A 21601-nucleotide genomic window follows, 5' to 3' on the forward strand; every position below is an offset into this window, starting at 1 on the left:
TTGCAGAAAACCTTGGTCTAGCTGATTAATTAATTCTCGGAAGATACAAGTGTAAAGACTTGGCAAACCAAAGAGAATGTCTCATCCATGTAACTGAGAAACATTGTGACTTCCTAGACAGATGTCTGTCTGCTCATACTGTAAGCCAGCTGATATTCAATGCTGAGCCAAGGCATTGCACTTGCCTTATATCAGGAAATCCCATCAATGCTTAGTCTAGCAATATCTTTAACTATCAATCATCTTGTCAATCTGTTCTAAATACCAGTCATTCCTGAATCCAATAAAGCTGAAGTTGCACTAAGAAAAGTGAATGGGTAAGTAGAAGAAATTCTTTAAAATTAATTTTTGGAATTTTTTGTTATTAACATGAAAATCATTTTTGTATGTACTCCAAAACCACCCACCCAGATCTTTCCCTTGTGATGTATATACAGCACCATGAACCAACCCTCTCTCACACATGGGGCCCTCAGAATAGCTACCCCATATTCAAAGTACTGTATGACTTTTTATGCACTCAAAATGATAACTTATGAGCCCCCACTGGTGTTTTTTTTTATTTTTTCTTTATTCAATGAGTAGAAAGATACTATTCAAAGCAAAAACATTTTTTAAAATGGTAGAGAAAGATGATTTGTAATAGAAAACTTCCCCCTTAAAAAAAAAACCCTCAAAAAACATAGACATGTTCTCCTATAAATAAGCACCCTATCATTGAAGAGAGTGAGCTTGCACAAAGATCCTGTATCAGAAGTCCCTCTGATGCTGCAGAACAGATTCCTTCTGTTGTCATCACCCTCCTTTTTTCAGATCACAGTGTCTCCATGGAGCTTGTCTTGTCTTGTCGCAGTCTTGGCTGTTCTCTCACTCCACTGGTATTTCTGTTGGGCAATGTTCCTCACTATCTTCTGGAATCGTGTCTTTTGGGACAGTCTGCTAGTGCTCAGGGACTATAACTTTAGATAAGGGCAAACAGATAACCCTTTAGTAATAGACACCACACCCAAATAACAGAAGCTAGATGGGTTGCCCTTAAGCCGAGGTTAAGTCTTTCCCTTTTGACCCTTATTTCTCTGTAGAAAAACAAAGCCTTCTATTGCTGATAGCTACCTAATGTATTATTAGATGCTCTTAAACATACTTCTGAGATCCTCTCTGGTTTAGTTGCAAAGGTATTTGAGTTAGGACAAAAGGTAACCTGAGGAAGCAGAGTTAGTGTTCTCTACCACCACCGCTCCCCCAACCCTAACCTCCAGCCCATTCACATCCCTGCCAGAAGCAAGGATGTATTACTTTTGTGCTAAGGGGTAAGTCTTAGTCTCACTACAGAAAAAGATCTAAATGACAAGCCAATGGTTAACAGCACATACGACATTTTGCACCTATTCATCCCCCACCTCTCTAAGGAAAAGAGGAAGAGGGAGTAATTTTTTAACCATCGTTTGACACACATAGTATATGGAGAGATTGAAATTGGATCATTTTTTTGTTATTTTGCCCTCAAAGTGAAATCTAAGCACCATGACAGCCTATGTTCATACACTGTGGTACAATAATCATAGGATCATAGAATTAGAGTGGGAAGAAAGCATAGAAATAATTTATTCCAACCTCTTCATTTGTAGATAAAAATCTGAGGTGTAGAGAGAACATAGAACTTGAACAAGGCACTGAGGGAGTAAAGGTTAGAGAGTCGAAATTCAAACAGTGATCCTACTGACCCCAAATCCAGAATTTTTTCCTCTACATCATCCCCAAAACCTCACTTAGAGTTTCAGGATAGAAAATTAATCTATCACATAACATAAAAACTCAGGCTCTTGGAGGAAAGGTCTAAAATACCCGACCAGAAATAGAATTTGCTATGACCTCAAAGTTGCTGAGCAGTCTGTGCTAAACCTGGAAATGTCTCTGAGACTTTTTTTTTTGCGCTTTAACTCCTGGTTTATTGGAGTCTTGTGCAATATTGTACTGAGTTTGGGATCTGGTTTTCTCTCAGCATGTTTGCTAGTTGTTTCTCAGCACACAGAGTTAAGTTTGTAGGCAGAGAGAAAGGAACCAAGAGATAAAACTGAAGATGAGAGAGAGGGGAATCATTGAAGAGAGAAGGTTGTCCATTGGGATTTAAAAGGTATGGAACCTTGGGCTCAAGCATAGGCATTTGCTTAAGACTTGATTCATCGGTCAAAAGAATGATGACTCCATTCTCTGCCTCCTTAGTGGGGCAGAGTTAGTGAGAGCTTGGGAGAGGAGAGTTTTACTCTTGAGTGTAGAGGAAAAGAGAAAAAAACTTTGAGAAGAAGCCAACATGTAGAGGAACCTTGAACGTGTCCTTATTTCCAGCTTGCTACATCATAAATTTGGAACAATTTCTCTTTGGTGAGATTGGGAGCTGAGATACCTCACTCCTAGTGGGAAAGCTCATTCACTCTGTATTGTCTAGAATATTGTGATCTGTATAATTTCTCTCAGTTGTGTTTACTCTTGACTTGGAAAATTGATTTTGGTGGTGATCAACTGTTGTCTTTGTGTAAGGAGTGAGAGAAGTCAAGCCTTAGCACATAGCTGGGGCATTTATTCCCAGTTAAGGAAGAGTGTAGAACCCAAATTTCATTTCTTCTAGACTAGCAATATTTAGGGGGAGAGATACAATTCTAATCTGTTATCTCCTCTCTTGAGAGTAAAATGGGCCAGATTTTGTAGCTTCATTTCCTGCAACCTTCCTGACTGAATAAAAATCTCCTTTGGAGAGAAATTGGCAAGAGTCCAAAGATATCTACACATGCCTCCCTGTGAGCCCGCATTTTGACAAACCTAGGTGAATTTACCCATAACCTCCATGGGCAAAATTCATACAACTGAAGAGATTCCAAGCACTCTATTTACTGAATGAATGTACCCTAAATAAGCAATCAAACAATGAAATATTGATTGAGGACTTATAAATTGTACTCATTTAACCAAAACATCAATTTCCTCCCCATGATGGATAATTGAAGGTCTACTATATATTTAGTAATCTCTTTATTCCTGGACTAACCAGACCATAGTCTGGTGAAGTGTTGGGAGGTTTCCAAATGACTTTTTGGCAGCAATTTTGTGAAGCCCTGAAAGCTAGTGCTTATTATTATCATCATTATCATCTCATTCTTCTGGTTGTTTTAGAAACGGTCCATGAAAAATCACAATAGTACCATTTTATTCTTTGGTGTTCTGCAGATTTTTTACACATTTGGATAAAATGACTTTTTTTATAGTTGGATAAAAGTATTGGGATATGAGCTCATCTTCTTTATGATGACAATACATAACAGGCTTTTATACTTCTTAAACACTTGAAAGATAGGGGCAGCTAAGTGACACAATGGAAAGAGCATTGGTCTTGAAGGCAGAAGGACCCAAGTTCAAATCCAGCCTCAGACACTTTCTAGCTGTGTGACTCTGGGCAAGTCTCTTAACCCTGATTGCCTCAAAAAAGCCCCAAAACTTGAAAACTCTCTGGTCCTCATTCTATCCCTAGTGGCAAAGTCAAGGAGGATGCCCTCCTGCTCTTGCAGTTTTCTGCTGTGGGGACCAAATTCTGACAACACAAGATAATGCTTCCATTTTTAGCATCTCTTCTCAGAGAGTTGTAGTCATCTAATAATTGTCATTATTTAATTCTTGAAAAGCTTATATGTAGACAAATTTTATGCAATTTATATTGAAAAATATGAGTAATCACAGAAGAGTAAACATTTAAAAGATGGAATCGATTTGATCAAGAAATTATTGGGAGATAGAAATAGAACGTTTTCTCCTCATTCTCAATTTGGTCCAATTTGTTTTGCTCATTGCCAGACTGGTGGAATTTTTAAAAACTCACATGATCCATATTGACTATGTGGATGGGGCCAAATTCTGGAGATAATTGAGCTATCATCCATTCTGCTTTGTTGTGCAAAACGATACATCCAAAAGAACACAAGGATGTCATTTTTTGGATATTAAAGTACTTTCTGCTTAGTAGCCATTGTGAGAGTTGGCTGAAGAAACTAGAACAGGCATCTCATTTTCACACTTCACCAGGGTTGAGTAATTAAGTGATTAATTAAAAAGACTCTGGGGTAAATAGTCATGATTTAGTGATAACGCTGTAATAAATGATCCTCAGCCCTTTATAGTTGGCCAAATAGCTCTAATGATTTACCCATTAAGATGCCATCATTCAGTTCTTACTCAGCTTGTGTGTTAGTTTCTATAATCAGGGATAAAATTCAGCCCCTATCATGTAGAAATGAAAATGTTTTTTAAAAATGTGAACAAAAACATTTATCTAAAATCTAGAATCTAAAACAAGAGCTACCATTATTTGTAATGGGGGAAAACTGGAAACTTTACTGTTAAATCAGGAATAAAACTATGATGCCTTCTGTCATCATTATTATTTGACAGTGTCCACTATTATGAATGATGAGGCTAGATACTAGAGAAATGCTGGAAAATCTGCTCCGTTTCTTATCTATTTTGTTCTTTTCCAAATCCTTTGGCCTGCTAGTTGTGGCAACGTTTTCAATATATGCTTTGACCATGGTATTTAACCTCTAAAAGTTCAGGGTCTATTATTCTGTTAAAGAAAATAGAAATGGCCCTTAAGAAAATGTAGTTGAGAAAGGTGAACACATCTTGCAAAATGCATGCTCATGTTCATGTTGTTTGCCCTTTGTTCTTGAAGAGGACTATGACATCAGGAAGATGATGCCCTGATTTCCAAATGAATTGGATTTAAGTGAGACAGGACTGTGCAAGGTCACCAGCCTCACTTTCTTCTCCAGAGCCATCTGAGTCCAGTGGCAAGATATAATCAGGACAAGTGGAGATGGCCCCCACACATAGAGGAAATTAATTGTGAAGGCAACAAAATATAATAATAACCAGGAACCGATTTTTAGACTATCTCAAAGAAGGGAAAATTCATACCAAATGGATATCATGGATAGTATTATGATTACAAAAGGAAATTGAGAAAATAATAGTAAGAAGTGATTAGTTATGACCACTTTCTCATCTCCATAAGAATGGTCTATGCATCAATGGAGAATATCCTTAATGGAAAATACGAGAAACTGACATAGCCACATTCATGCTTAGCCATTCTCCAGGCTCTGGGTGTGAATAGGAAAAGGAAGGTTAAGGGAGAAGAGAGGAAGAATTTTTAAGCACCTACTATGTACCAGATACTGTACTAAGTGCTTTAAAGATATTATCTCATTCAATCCTCACAACAAGCCTGGGAGGGAGATGCTGTTATCGCCATCTTACAAATGAGGAAACTGAGGCAAACAGAAGTTAAATGGCTTGCCCAGAGTCACACAACTAGTAAGTGTATGAGGCTAGATGTGAACTCAGGTCTGATTCCAGGGCTAGTGCTTTTTCCACTGTGGTCTCTAAGCTGCTGAGTTACTATAAGCAACTATATGCAGAGCAAGGACACCTTTGATCCTTTTGAAGTTATAGACATGGTTCTTTTGAAAAGTTAATTTTTGCTTATTAAAAGCATCTAATATTCTCTGGATAGATTTTCTTGCTTTGCCAGCATACTCTGATTGCCCACTTTCAGGATATAATTTAAATTTATTATGTTTCATGCCGTCTGTGACTAAAGCATTTCTCCAAGGGGAACACTAATGGTTTTTCCTCTCCATCCCTAACAGCATATGGGAATCCCAGGGATGTATGGAACAATGGCCTTTCCTGGATTTGGACTTTTTACTTTGTGGTTCTGTATTTCTGTCACTTTCATTGTTTTGACTGTGTGTCTTCACAGCTTCAATGGTGTCAGTGACTTTTCTTCTGAAACCAGCTATATATTTGTCTTTTTTGAAGGGACATTATTTTACTTTTCAAAATCATAGACAAAAAAAATCTAAGACAATTAATTTGAATTTAATTGTTAAAGATCACAAGTGGTATAGAACCCATATAAGATTGCTTGCCTTCTTGGGGAGGGAGGGGAGAAAATTTAAAACTTCTGGAAGTGATTGTTGAAAACTGAAAACAAATTAATTAGTTTTTTAAAAAAAGATCACAAATGATTCTGCATAACCAGTCTCAAGTTATTTCAGTTTTTAAAAAGTTGCACAATTTCTATGGGAAACTAGCTTATCATATTTTACTTGCCAAAATGATGTTGAGAAATATTACAAGTATTAAGATTATGTAACCTTTCATACTAACTAGTTAACTTTAAGATTACTTTCAAATTCAGTGCATTTTGTAACTACCCAATTCATCTGTATCATGAACCTAAGCCAGTTGATGCTTAGAATGACATATTTCATTCACACTGAGATTCAATGTGGATAGCTCAAATTCTATTGGATTTAAACAATAAAAATATTATTGCAATACTAGCTAATAGCTGGCATTTATCTAGGTCTTATTATATGCCAAGTACTATGCTAAGCACTTTACAAATGTTGTGAGGATCTCATTTGATCCTCACAACAGCCCTGGGACATAGGTATTATTATCCACATTTTACAGATGAAGAAATTGAGGCAAACAGAGGTGAAGTGACATGCCCAAAGTCACATAGCTAGTAATTATCTAAGACTCAATTTGATAGGCCTGATGCTCTATCCACTGAGTCACCTAACTGCCTGTAAATTAAATTGTATTAAATAAGCATTAAGGTATCTTCACTGTCAGTTGGATAGAATTTCCTATATTTGTCTAACTTTTGTTGACTTTGATTTGAATTTTGTTTTCACTGAAAAAAGTAGATATATTTATGCAGGGAGTCATGCTCAAAATATCCAGCAATTTTAGCATTGGGTGTAGGAGTCAGGAAGACCCAAGTTCAAATCCAGCCTCATATACTTACTAACTGTGTGACCCCAGGCAAGTCACTTAAACTCTGCTTGTCTCAGTTTCATCAACTGTAAAATGGAGATGATAATAAAGAACCTATTTCCTAGGGTCGTTGTGAAAATGGAATGAAATATTATTTGTAAAAACACATAGTAAGTGCTTAATAAATGCTTGCTTCCTTCTTTCCTTTCCTTCTTTCCTTCAGGCTTTCCCTGAGATGGTCTTCTGACCCCAGGGGAAAATGTCCCACAATTCAGAAAACTGACCTAGATTACACATAGCACTTTTCTCCATTTGTTAAGTAGGGACTCTTGGTAGGAACTAACTGTATTTTCTTCAAAAGGCATCCCTTCACCAAATTTCACCAGTTTCTGTGAATAGCAGCAGCCTTCCTTCCAAGCCATTAAGTTTACAAACTTGTCATTATCATTGACTCTTCCTTCTCCCTCAGTCACCAAATCAGATCAGTTAAATCTTTTTATCCTGTCTCTGTTTGAATTCTCTTCTTTCCCTACAGTTTCTCTCCTGGTTTACCTCTTGCTTGGACTATTGCAATAGCCTCTTCATTGGTCTCTCTCCTTCCCTTATCTCTTCCCTCTCCAAAGCATCCTTCCAACAGCTATCAAATTCAAGAATCTCCTCTTTCTGCTAGTATGGAATAAGACATACTCAGCCAAGCACTTCAAGTCCTCCCTGATCAGGTTCTCATGCCATACTACTCCCTCTTCATTCATCTTATGTGCCAGTCAAAGTTGCCTGCTAACTGTTCCCCATTTATAATATTCCATCTCTCATTCCTCTCACCCACTTATTTGTACTCTCCTCTCTTGAAATATGTTACCTTATAAATACTTTATAATGACTTGAATATATGTGGTATCTCTTCCCCCTCCCCCACAGTAGAATGTAAGCTCATTGGGGGCGGGGAATGCTTTATTTTTGTATCCCTATACCTAACACTATGTAAGGCACATATTTGGCACTTACTGTTTGTTGACTTGTCTTTGTATCCTCAGTACCAAGCACTGTACCTGGAACATAGTAGGCTCTTCACAAATCCTTATTGGCTGATTGAACTGAATTGATAACAATTGATTGAATCACACTTTATTCTAGGATCCTAGATTGAGACCTGGAAGGGACTTTAGAAACCATCAGTTTCAAACTCTTCTTTTTACAGAGAAGAAAACTGAGACCCAGAGAGATTAAATGACTTTTCCAGGGTCACACAGGTAATAAGTGGCAGAGGCTTTGACTACCAATCCATCAAACTTTCCACTGTACCAAATCAAGACTCAATTCAGGTGCCACCTTCTTCATAAAGCTTTGCCTAATTTCTACAGTAACTAGGAATTTCCCCACCCCAGATTACTTCATATTTAATTTTTATATGCATATGTACATACACAAATATGCATATATATACACATATATGTATATGTAGATATATACATTTATATACACATATATGTGTATACATATATGTGTGCATATACACACACACACATATATCCCCAAGACTGGAATGACTTGGGAAGGCTTCTTTGTGGGGAGAAACAGGAGCTTGAAGGATGCTCACCACTCACGTGTTCTCAACCAAGTGAAACGAGATGGCTTCATCTCCTAAGGTTTCCCAATGCTTTACACACACACACACACACACACACACACACACACACACACACACACATACTGTCTCTTCTGATAGGATAAAAGCTCCCTGAGGACAGGAATCATTTCATTTTTGTCTTTATAACTTTGACTCCTGGAACAGTGGCTGCTACATGGCTTGATGATTGATTGATTCAAGTGCTAATTTATTTATTTCATGAGGATTTTACTCAAAGGGCTTGAGTGCTTTGCAACCTGAGAAGTACAGAGAATGAATGAAATAAATCCACTTAGTCTCCTTGAGGAAAAGAGCAAGCACATAATTTATGCATTTAAAAATAGTTATTTAGAACCAGCTGTATATTTCTGTTTCTGTGCTATGAGGGGTAAAGAAATGAAAGTAGCTTGTACCTTAGGGATCATGATGTACTATCTCTGTAGTAGAAAGGGCACTGAACTGGGAGGCAGGAAGAACAGGGTTCAAATCTCATTTCAGACACCAGCTGTGTGACCTTGGGCAAGTCACTTAACCTCAGTGTCCTCATTTATAAAATAAGAAGGTTGGACTCAATGGCCAGTAAAGTAACTTTAACATTAAAACTAGGATTCTGGGATCTTATGACCTCCTTTTTCCACAGCCATGATGCCATCTACAGATTTGTTACAGAGAAGCTGGTGGTATGGCCAATCTAATCTTAAAGAGAATTAGAACCACAGCTACAAAAAAAATCAGAAGCTTCAGTCCTTACCCTTCTAGAGGCTGTAACCTCATTGGAGAGATAAAATACAAGCCCATGAATAGTTATATAACAAATTGGTGTAGTGTATAGTGGAAAGACTATGGGATTTGGAGTCAGAGGACCTGGGTTCAAATTCCACCTCCACTAATGACTGCATGATGTTGGCCAAGTCGCTTATTGTCTTTGGGTCTCAGGTTCCTCATCTGAAATGAAAAGGATGGGTATGATGATCTCTTTTTCCAGTTCTGAATCTTGAACTAAATCAATGATACGGACAGGTGCTGAAGGGATCCAAGGAGGCAGGGATTCCCTAAGACTGGAATGACTTGGGAAGGCTTCTTTGTGGGGAGAAACAGGAGCTTGAAGGATGCTCACCACTCGAATGTTCTCAGCCAGGTCAAATGAGATGGCTTCACCTCCTAAGGTTTCCCAATCCTTCATGCCTGTATCTTTTAGAGTATTCAAGATGAAGACAGAAGTCAAAGAAAAACAAGAGCAGAGAGAAAATATCGACAAAATCAAGATTCATGTGGGTAAGATGCGGAAGGAAGCTCTGTCGAAGCAGTTCAAAGAATGGCTCCTGGATACCAACGGAACGTTGCCACTTCCTGTGGTAAGCAGAAAAGGAGTGGGGAAGGGGATGGAGGAGGGGAGGAGGAAGAGGAGATGGAGAGAGGGTGCTTAGTTTCCAGACTCCTAATGGAAAAAATGACTGTCCAGACCTCAGCCTTAAAATTCTTCCCCTCAAATCCCACTTCTCCTGGAGCTCATTCAGCCTTCCACCTGTTTGGTCCATGCTGGCCAATTCTCTTGGCTTATCTACAAGATCTTTTTCAACAAATTCTAGAAATCAAGACCCTTATTTAGAGCTTGTCACAATGACTTCATTACAGAAAGGAAGGTCTCTCTTTGAGACCATCTGGTATAGTGGACAGAGCACTAGCCATAGAGTTAAAGGACTTGGGTTTAAATGTTACTTGGGACACTCCCTGTGTGACACTGGATAAGTCACTTAACTTCTCTGGGCCTCACTTTCCTCTTTGAACAGATGAGGGAGTTGGATGATATAGCTTCTTCCATCCCTTCCAGCTCTAGGGCTATGATTCTGTGGGTTCTTTGTGGAGAATATAGTTCATTTCCATTTAATAGGAGATTAAATGAAATAAAACTGCATTTAATAGGAGCTAAAAGGGTGACAGGACTTTGGGAGTGCCCGCTGGTTCTGTATAGAGCTGGCCATGGCCTTTATAGTGGATAAATATGAAATAATGGGGAAATGGCAATAGTGGAGAAAGAAAATCTTTGGAAAGCATTTCTTTAGGAGGAAAGCAAGTGGCTCAGACTCACTTGGGATGATCTGTACTGGAGATCCTGGATAAATTGAGGAGATACTAGAGCTCCTTATTCATGGTCAGTTCTCTGCACTAAGGCTACTTACCCTTAGACTGGGATCCATCCAAGGATGTGTTGGTTAAATGTTTGACAATGGGCTCTCCAGGAAAGAGGAGCATGGTTGATACACTTTTAAATTTAATCATTATTATTAACATTTTCATCATCACTTTCTTAAATCTAGACAATCAGTGAAATACTAAATCAGGCCCTGATTTGTAGTATTTGCCATTTCCTCAAATGCAAAATACTCACACTGCAAATTTAACAATTGGCAGAGAGCTGGTTGGAGCAGGATCTACCCTACAATCTGAAAACCTTACCTGTAGATATTCTAGATATCTACTCATTCATTTCCCCCTTTCAGACTCTTTTCCCATTGTCCCAAGATTTGCTGGGATTCCCAGGGGAAAGGAGAATATGGCCAATAGTGGTGGCACATTCTGAATTTTCTTTTGCTCTTCCTCTGCACCTAGAACCTGATCCTAGATAGCCTCAGACAGGTGGCGCTGAAAGGACTGAGTCAAATCTCCTCTACTCCCCTTAGAGATAATGAAATTGGGGTCCAGAGAGATTGACTTGCTTAGTCATACAGGTGGTAAGTGATTGACTTCAACCCTTTGATGCTGAATCTTGCATCCCTAGTGTGCTACACTGTCTCCCTCCTCATCAGTGTCAGCAGTACTCCACTTCTTCCACTGGTGATCTCAAGACTTTGGAGAAATAAATAACTCCTCCACAAAAGCTAGGGTCCTCTTCTTTTAGCGGGATCCCACCCAGAACAGATTTAAATGTGTTATGATTAAGGGCTATTCTTAAAATGTAAGGTATAAATCAACCCTCTCCTAGGGTGTTTATCTGCTTCTGTCTGATTTGCAGATTCAGAATGCCGTCCGAGCGTTTCTGGACACTTCGGCAGGACGAAATGCTGGTAAGCGTATCTACTTTAACAGCATTTGACTGAGTGTTGAGCAAGACTCTCTCTAGCAGTGAGTGGTGGGGAAAATGTTAGCACATCAGTATTATTGCTGGGCCATCAGGGAAGGGTAGGTAGGTTCTTTGACAGTTGTTAAGAGCAGATTAATTCTAAAAGCAAAGAAACAGTGACCTAAATGCCTTCATGTGAAGCAATCTCAATGTGAACTAAAGGAAACAGCTCCCCAAAAAAGATTCCCCCCAAAATCCAAAAACTTAAGCAAGCAAGAGGAGCCCAAGGGCCTTGCAAATGAAGCAGGAAGTGGTAAGTGTGAGTTTTTTTAAAATATTCTGGTTGTTTGAGATGTTTCAGGGGCATCTCAAACTCAGCATGACTGAAAAGCAATTCTCTTCCCCCAAGACACATGCCCCTGGTCCAAACTGCTCTGTTTCTATCGAGGGCACTATGATTCTCTGGTTTTGTAACCTCAGAGTCATCCTAGGCTCTCCCTCTCCTCCACCACACCCATCCTGCTCATGTTAAGTCTTAGGGCTTCTGCTTCTTCAGAACATCTCTCGGACCTTTCCTCTTCTCACTCTTCCTATGACCCCCTGCTCAGTTCAGACCCTAAATGACTTTTACTTGGGGTATTGCAGTAGCCAATTATTTTAGTAACTTCTCTCCGCCTGCTTCAAGTTTTTCCCTTTCAGAACCATCCCCTCTCCATTGCTGCCAAAATAATCTTCTGAGAGCAACGGAAAAAAGCTTGTCATTCTACTACTCAAAAACTGTTAGTCTCTTCTTATTGCCTAAAATAAGATAAAATAAACTTCTCCACTTGGCATTGAAGGCCCTCCCCAGGCTGATTCCAACCTACTTTTTCAAGCTTATTTAGCATTATTCTCATTCAGACACTCTGTGTTTCAGCCAAACTGCATTGCCAGCTGTTCCCTGAGCTCAACATTTCATCTCTTACCTCGAGTTTTCCTTCCAAGTTACAAAGAAGGTGTAACCTGTACTGGCAGAGGGAGTTTCCCTACCTGGGAGTCCCTATAGCAGTGACATCACAAGCCCAGGCCCCATTTCTGTGCCTGTCCTTCTGTGCCCAGAACACACTACCTCTTCTTCACCTCTCTAAATATTTATTTTTGTCCAAGGCTCATCTCTGGTGCATCTCATCCTGGAAGGCTTCCCTGAAGTCCTCTTGTTTTTAAAACTCTTTCATTTATCAGTTTGTCTGCTATATACTTGATTTCATATATGTCAAACCCTCCTGTACAAGGTAAGCTCCAGGAGGGCAGGAATATTTTCTGTTTTGTCTTTGGATCTCTAGAGCCTAACCCCTCAGAGTTCAATAAACTAGCTTGTGGAAGGGTCACTATGCATTTATCTAGCATGTCAAGATACAAAGCACTTTACCTTTATCTCATTTGATCCTCGCTGTAAATCTGGGAGGTAGGTGCTGCTATTGCCCCATTTTTATATGATCACTATGGAATACTATTATGTTGTAAGAAATGATTACAATTCCAAAAGACTCATGATGGAAAATGCTATCCACATCCAGAGAAAGAACTATGGAGTCTGAATGCATATCGAAGCATTTTTTTTTCCTTCTCATGGTTTTTCCCTTTTGTTCTGATTGTTCTTTACAACATGAGTAATCTGGAAATATGTTTAATATGATTGGTACATGTATAGCCTATATCAAATTGCATGCTGTCTTGGGGAGGAGGAAGGGAAAGGAGGAAGGGGAAGGAGGGGGAAAATTTGGAGCTCAAAATCTTATAAACATGAATGTTGAAAGCTAAAAATAAACACAGTGGAAAAAAAGAAATCATGACAGAATGATTTCAGAAAAACCTGGGAAGACTGACATGAACTGGTACAAAGTAAACCGAGCAGAACCGGTAGAATATTGTACGCAGTAACAACAACATCATAACACTGATTAGATGTGAATGACCTAGTTGTTCTCAGTAATATACCAATCTAAGACAATTCCAAGGGACTCAGGATGAAAATGTGTTGTTATCCACCTCCAGAGAGAGACCTGATGGATTCAGAGGGCATGTTGAAGCACATTTTTTTCTTTATTTAATTTTCTTATTCCCCTAACCCCAAAATGGGGCTAATGTGGAAATGTTTTGCCTGACTTCATATATATAGTGGATATCATATTTCTCACCTTCTCAATGGGTAGGGGAGGAGGTAGAGGGAAAGAGAGAATTTAGAATGATAATAAAAAGAAATATTATCTCCATTTTACAGAAGAAGAAACTGAGACTGGGAAAAATTAAGTGACTTTGCTCAGGGAGTGTCACAACTAATAAGTGTCTGAAGCTGGATTTGAACTTCAGTGTTCTTGGCTTTGAGTCCACCTAACTGCCACTAAGTTAATAATTGGCTGAGAGCTGGGTGGAGCCAGGTCTACTCTGTAATCTGGAGACCTTACCTGTAGATAGATACTCCAGATATCCACTCATTCATTTCCCTCTTTCAGGCTCTTTTCCTGTTGTCTGCCCCAAGATTTGCTGGGATGCCCCGGGGGGAAGGAGAATGCAGCCAATAATGATACCACATTCTGAATTTTCTTGCCAGCAGCAAGTTTTAGTGATTATTTAAGGAAGTTAGTTAGGTTGGTACCTGTTACCAGTAAATTATGCAGACTGAGCCTGGTTGGCCACGTACCATACTGAGAGGCAGTGTGGTATAGAGGTTAGAGCACTGGTCTTGGAGCCAGGAAGACCGGGGTTCAAATCCCACTTCTGATAACTGTCTGTGGGATGGTGGGCAAGTCACAAACTTTCAGGGTTCTGGATAACTTTCTAAGACTCTAAATTGCAGAGAAGGTGCCATCCTGCGTTGGCAGAGGGAATTTCTTCATTTAGGGGTTCCCTATATCAATGTAATCACAGATCCAGTCCCTATATCCTAGATGTGGACATAACCACGGGGTCTGACAGAGACCGTTAGAAGGAAAATGGTCCCAGAGATATGTTAGAGCTAGTTTGTCCCAGATTAGGAAAAAAACTGTTCAGCTTTGAATGTGAACATTTGCACCTCAGGAATCAGCAAATGTGACAAATTAGGGCTTGACTGATTGTTTTGTTAATGGTCTAGACTTAAGAAAATGTTAATATTGTAGATTAAACTTTAAAAGTCCTGTATACAGGATTTTTTTCCTCCTTTTCTGAAGAGCTGGTTGTTAAACATTTACCAGGACACCATACGCGTGGATGAGAGATAAATAGACTACCTTAACAGGTAAGGTGCTTTGTAAATGGAAAGTAGTATAGGCATGGAAATTATTCATTATTTAAATTCATTTAATATGCACATAATTGTTCTCATAGGCAATTAAATGAAACATATTTATACCCAATATGCCTTCCTGCTACTCTGATATTTTTGGCAGGGCACAGGGGACACACAGGTGTACAAGCAGCTACATCTCCAGGGTGCCTGTAATTTAATTCAGATGTGCTTTGAGAACAAATGGGAAACAATGTTCTGTGACTGCTTTAGAACAACGAGTTCTGTCTGATGCTTCTCTTTCTGGCCCATGATCTGAGTCAGTTTCTGGTGCTTTATTAAATGAAAGTCTGGCAGATATGAGATCACAAGATCAAAGAAATTAGAAGGAACTTTAGAAATCATTCTGTCAAACCCTCTCATTTCAAAGATGAGGAAAGTGAAGGTCCAAGAATTGAAATGACATGTAATAGGCACCCTAGTTGTATGTAACATAGCTGGGGCTCAATCCCAGGTCCTTGCCACATCGCCTCCCCCCCATCCCCCCAAATCCAGAGCTCTTTCTACTTAATCATGCTATTGGACAGACACAGACTTGGATAGTGATTGAATTTTCCCATACTACCCGAAGGAATACTCAGACTGTATTAAAGAAATTCTCCAGGGTTTGCCAGTTAATAGGTAGTAGAAGACAATGAAGCAGAAAAGTGTGAATTCCATCTGTCCAATTGTGCCTTATTGGAATTTGGGTAGGCTCAAAACAGGAAAGAACAGTAGAGAGGAAAAGAGAGCTTGGCATAAGACCAAACTCAGCCAGGTCATCCCCAAAGCATTTAGATGAAGCTAGAAGCAGGACAACGGATTTGGCAGTGTTAATAGAACAAATTATTTCCATCATTGATGATGGTGGTAGAACCAAACATATTTGAACTCCAATCTCTGAGTAAGAAAATGGAACATCTGGACTGGACCAAGGTGGGAAAAGAATCCTGTGCAAGAGGTAACTCAGTTTTGAAAATATTGAGGATAAATGTTTAAGACTTCTGATTTCAGAAAGATCCCAAATGATTGGGGAAAACAATTAATGTTATTATTATCTGGCAAAGCTCATTGAAGACGTCAGTAGATACTGACCCATTAACATTCTTTTTCATCTCTATTAAATCTAAATGTAACCCATCTCTCTAGAAATCCTGAGAAGACCAGAATAAGAAATAACAGAGGTTTACTAAGCTATGGAAATGTGTGAATGCATGATTTCCAGAGTTTTCCAGTTTCCATTTCCTTTTTTTCAGGCTACATTTATGAGGATACATATTTTCATCCTTGATATAAATATTAGAAGGGAACAATCAAACTTTAGCAAACTACTTTTTAAAAAAGAATATATCTTCAAATTCATGTGATTAACTGAAAAGTATAGAAAATGAGGTATCTCACTAGTTTTATTGCTTATTGATTTAAAAAAGAGTTGACTTGGTAGAGTTAAGATGTAGCCCAAAAGTTTCTTTTCAACAAAATATTACCCAATCATGTGTTAAAATCATGGAGATTTTTTTTAATAGATTCAGCCACAGAGATACTTTTAAAAAATACTTATTTTTGAATTTTCCTTTAAAAATTTGAGTTCCAAATTTTCTCCCTCTCCGAAGCCCTCTTCCCCTACTCACTGGGAAAGTAAGCAGTATGATATTGGTTATACATGTGAAATCATGCGACATATATATCCATGTTAGCCATGTCACACAAAAAATAGAAGAAGAAAAATAAAGAAAGTGCAAAAATTATACCTCAATTTGCACTCAGATTTCATCAGTTCTTTCTCTGGAGGTAGTAGAAAGTGTTTTTCTTCAAGAGTCCTTCAGAATTGACTTGATCTGAGTAGCTAGGTGTTTCCCAGTTGATCATGTTATGATATTGTTGTCATTGTGTACAATGATTTTCTGGTTCTGTTCACTTCACTTTGCATCAGTTCATATAGGTCTTGTTGTGTTTCCTGAAATCACCCCAGTTGTCATCTCTTATAGCACTGTAGTATTCCATCACAATCATCTGTCCACAACTTATTCCCCAATTGATAGGCATCCCCTCAATTTCCATGGCAACTACAAAAAGAGATACTATAAATATTTTTGTACATATAGGTCCTTTCCCTTTTTTTGATTTCTTTGGGATATAGACCTAGTAGTGGTATTGCTGGGTCTAAAGGTATGAACAGTTCTATATCCCTTTGGGCATAGTTCCAAATTATTCTTCAGAATTGTTAGGATTCACAACTCCATCAATAATGCATTCATGTACCTATTTTCCTACATCCCCTCTAGCATTTATCATTTCTGACAGGTGTGAGGTGATACCTCAGAGTTGTTTTAATTTGCATTTCTCGAATCAATTGTGATTTAGAGTTATTTTTCATATGAGTATAGATAGCTTTAATTTCTTCTTCAGGAAACTGCCTGTTCATATCTTTTGACCATTTGTCAACTGGAGATTGGCTCTTACTTTTTTCTTACTTTTATAAGTTTGACTCAGTTCATTTGAGAAATGAGAACTTTAACAGAGAAAGTTGCTGTAAAATTTTTTGATATTACTTCATTATTTATGGTACCTTTTAGCAAAATGTAGTTTCCATGATTATCTCTTTTAATTAGGTCTATTTTTGTTTTTGCTTTATCTGAGATCATGATTTCTACTCTTGCCTCTTTTACTTCAGCTGTAGCATGATAGATTCTAATTTAGTCCTTTATTTTAATTCTTTGGTGTTTCTGTTTCAAACATATTTCTTATAAGCAACATATTGTTGTATTCTGGTTTCTAATCCATGTTGCTATCCAGTTCCATTTTATGGATGAGTTTATCCCATTCACATTCACAGGTATGTTTACTGTGTATTTCCCACCATTTTCTGTTTAGCCTTGTCTCTCACTTTTTATCCTGTCCCTCTTCAAAAGTCTGTTTTACTTCTGACTACTGCCTCCCCTTAATTTATCCCTCTCTTTTTATCACCCCTCCCCTCTTTTCTTTTCTCCTTCCCCTTTTACTTTCCAGTTGGGTAAGATAGATTTCTACACCCAACTGAGGATATATAGCCAATTTAGATGGTAGTAAGGTTCAGGCATTGTCCAAATGCCCCTCCCTATTTTCCTCTTTACTATAAAAGTGCTTCCTTTCATACCTCTTTTATGTGTATATAATTTCATCCATTCTTCCTCTCCCTTCCTCTTTCTCTCAATTCATCCCCCTTTGTCACCCTTTCAACTTTTTTAGAGATCATTACAACATAATTGACTCACACTCACATCCTCTGTCTGTGTGGACTCATTTTAACTGCTCTAATAATGAAAAAATTCTTAGGAGTTGCATGAATTATCTTCCCACACAAGAATATAAACAGTTTAACCTTACTGAATGCCTTATGATTTATCTTTCATGTTTACCTTTTTATGCTTTTATTGAGTCTTGTGTTTGAATGTCAGATTTTCTATTCAGCTTTGGTCTTTTCATCAGAAATGCTTGAAAGTCTTCTGTTTCATTATATATCCATTTTTTCCCTTGCAGGATTATTCTCAGTTTTGATGGGTAGGCTATTCTTGATTATAATCCTAGCTCCTTTTCCTTTCAGAATATCATATTCCTAACCTTCCACTTCTTCAACCTGGAAGCAGCTAAATCTTGTATGATCCTGCCTATGACTTCACAAAATTAGAAATGTTTCTTTCTGGCCACTTGCAATATTTTTTACCTGAGCTGGGTGCTCACGAATTTGGCTGTAATATTCCTGGGAGCTTTCATTTTGGTACATCTTTCAGGATGTGATTAGGGGATTCTTTCAATTTTTATTTTACCCTTTGGATTGCAGATATCAGGACAATTTTACATGGTAGTTTCTTGAAATATGACGTCTAGGTTCTTTTTTTAAACATGGCTTTCAGGTAGTCCAATACTTCTTAAATAATTTCTCCTTAATCCATTTTTCCAGGTCAGTTTTTTATATGGTGAGATATTTCCTGTTTTCTTCTGTTTTTTTCATTCTTTTGATTTTGTTTTATTGTTTCTTGATGTCTCATGGAGTCATTCGCTTCCACTTCCACAATTCTAATTTTTAACCAATTATTTTCTTCAGTGAGCTTTTGTACCTCCTTTTCCATTTCACCTATTCTGTTTTTTAAAGAGTTCTTTAAAAAGTTCTTTTCTTTTCTTCAGTGAATTTTTTTTTTTTTTTTTTTTTTTACCACTTTTACCATTAGGCTAGTTCAGGTTTGTTAAGGTGTTTTGCTTTTTTTTTTTTTTTTTTTACTGTATATTTGTATATATGTGTGCCTCTTTTCCCCCCACAGTATATTTGTATATATGTGTGCCTCTTTTATCACACTGTTAATTCTCTTTTCATAGTTTTCTTGCATCATTCTCATTTCTTTTCCCAATTTTTCTTCTACCACTCTTATCTCTTCCTTTAACTCTTCCAGAATTCTTGTTGGACTTGTGCCCAAATAGCATTTTTCTTGGAGACTTTACTTGTAGCTGTTTTCATGTTGTTGTCTTCTTCTGAGTTTGTGTATTGGTCTTCCCTGCCACTGTAGTAGCTTTTTGTGGTCAAATTTTTGTTTTGGTTTTTTTTTTGCTTATTTTCCTAGCCTATTTCTTGACTTTAAACTTTATGTTAAAGTTGGGTTCTGCTCATTTTGGGGCAAGGAGGTATTGTCTCAACTTTTAGGCTTCTTTTGTGCTGCTATTTTCAGAACTAGTTCTGGGGGTCTATAGGTTTTCAATGCTTCGAAGGTGATGTGATCCTAGAAAGAGGTTTAGTCACTACTCTCCTGGTCTGTAGTCTAGTTCCTATCAAGGAAAGATTGCTGCTTCCCTGTAGCCATAAGTACCAATGTTCCTCAGGGTCCTGGGACTGTGACCAGGGTCCCTATTCCCTTTGACTCACCACAAGCACTCCTCTCCTCTCTGGAACTGTGACCTAGAAATGTATATGGGCAATACAACAGAGTCCTGTGCCCAGAGTTAGCTCAGGGTCCACTGTAATCTCTTTCTGACCAGTTATCTGACCATGTTACTGTCTCTGGGCAAAGAGTTCCTGAAGCTGCTGCCATCACTGTTGCAACCTCTTCCATGGTGGTAGAGCTGAGCTTCAGACTAGCTGCCACCATAGTGTCATAGACCTTTCCTGACAACCTCCTAAGTTATCTTGTGCTAGAAAAATGCCGCACCCTGAATTTTCCTTCTGCCATTCCAGAATTCTACTTGAGACATTATTTTAAAGTTCTTTGGAAGGAAATGTTGGCAGAATTTGGCTGGGTTACTGCCTCTATTCCATCATCTTGGCTCCATCCCCCAAAGATACTTTTTTCAGTGGTCTTCTAACTACCAACATTAAATAAAGTATAAAACAGGGAGAAGTGCACTCAGAAAATGTACTTATCATTGCCATGGGGGTTTTCTGAATGAAATACCAGTAGAAGAAGGATTTTTTTTTTTAGATAGTGAGGTCTTCTGTTTGTGGAAGATATAATGTTGATTCTATCAAATTCTTAGGATACTACAGAGCTTCATTTGTAATATCCACAGCAAACCAAAAGAGATTAGCTTAATTCACACTGGAAAAATCAAAAGGATAAATATTGTCTATTATCCAACCTAGGAATTGAAGTTGGACAGGCAACCCATTAAAGGAACCCATTATAGTGCATGAACAAACCATGTATGAACACTGATCTGGACCTAGACTTGAATAGGAGAAAATAAGTAAGGCATTTGGGAATTGTGAAGTGTTTCCAGTGATGCCAGGCTACTCTTTGACATACAAACCCTACCTTTTTATTATCAATATTCTTTTGGGTAGTGATGTCTTCTAGATATTCCTGTTTTTAGACTAAGTTGTTCTGATTATGTTAATAGAGTACATTCTGAAGATATCTGCAACAACTCAAAATTGCTTGGCCTGAGCATCCACATAGGAAAAACAAAGTGGATAAAGAATCTCTGTTGTCTAAATTTTAATATGCAGTTGGATAGACAACTTAGAAGTTCTTGTTCATCAGTATATATCCCTTGGAAAGACAGTACAAATGATAACAAATTGGGCTTAGAATTATGAAGGGGGAAGAGGATGGATTAGATTATCATGAAAGGAATTTGTGAAGTTCTTTTAATGATCCCAAATTTCTCCCAGAAACAAAGGCTCATATTTTTAATACCAGTATTCTACTCTGTTGTTCTAAGACTTCCAATCATTGACATTATAGTCTCTGAACAATTAAAAATGAGTATTATGCAAAGGGCAATGGAAAAGTACATGGTAGGCTGAAGATAAGGAATAAATAAATAATAATAAATGAATAAGGAATTTCAAAGAAAAATCAGATTAAAGGAAGTTACTGAAGAAATGTATGATTGATGAAAATACTTGAGCAGGTGACATGGCAAGGGATAATAGGTGGACAGCCAGAGTGTTCCTACAGTGTCAAGAAAAAGAAAGAAAAGTCCTCAGCTTATTGGATGAACTCCCTGTGTACAAATTATGTGAGAGCAGACAGTAGTCCCACAAGATGGCAAATATAGAGGGATTATGGTATTGAAGGATGAAGCTAATCAATAATATCACAGATCCACTCAATTTTTTATTATTCCTTTGTATCTGATAAATGGAGAAGCTCCTATACCCAAACCAGTGGTCTTTGACATATTTTTTCAGTGAGCATACAGAGCTATGAATCATGGAACACTATAATCTCTGAAGAATTAAAATTATGCTTGACTCAAAGGGCAATGGAGAAACATATGATGGGCATATGTCTACTTACCCTAATGGGGGAGGAGAATTGGT

At 38.0% G+C, this 21601-nt stretch overlaps 1 protein-coding gene across 3 annotated transcripts in view; it reads left to right on the top strand.

Annotated features, from left to right (window-relative positions):
• Positions 1-21601, top strand: part of EFCAB5 (EF-hand calcium binding domain 5) — a 161872-nt gene that overhangs the window by 43579 nt on the left and 96692 nt on the right. For all 3 annotated transcript variants that reach the window (XM_072639852.1, XM_072639853.1, XM_072639854.1), the window contains 2 exons: positions 9663-9819; positions 11478-11529. In XM_072639852.1, the coding sequence (XP_072495953.1) occupies positions 9663-9819; positions 11478-11529 (209 nt within the window). The remainder of the gene's footprint in view (positions 1-9662; positions 9820-11477; positions 11530-21601) is intronic.

Source organism: Notamacropus eugenii, chromosome 2 (assembly GCF_028372415.1).
Source record: "Notamacropus eugenii isolate mMacEug1 chromosome 2, mMacEug1.pri_v2, whole genome shotgun sequence".
Lineage (NCBI taxonomy): Eukaryota > Metazoa > Chordata > Mammalia > Diprotodontia > Macropodidae > Notamacropus > Notamacropus eugenii.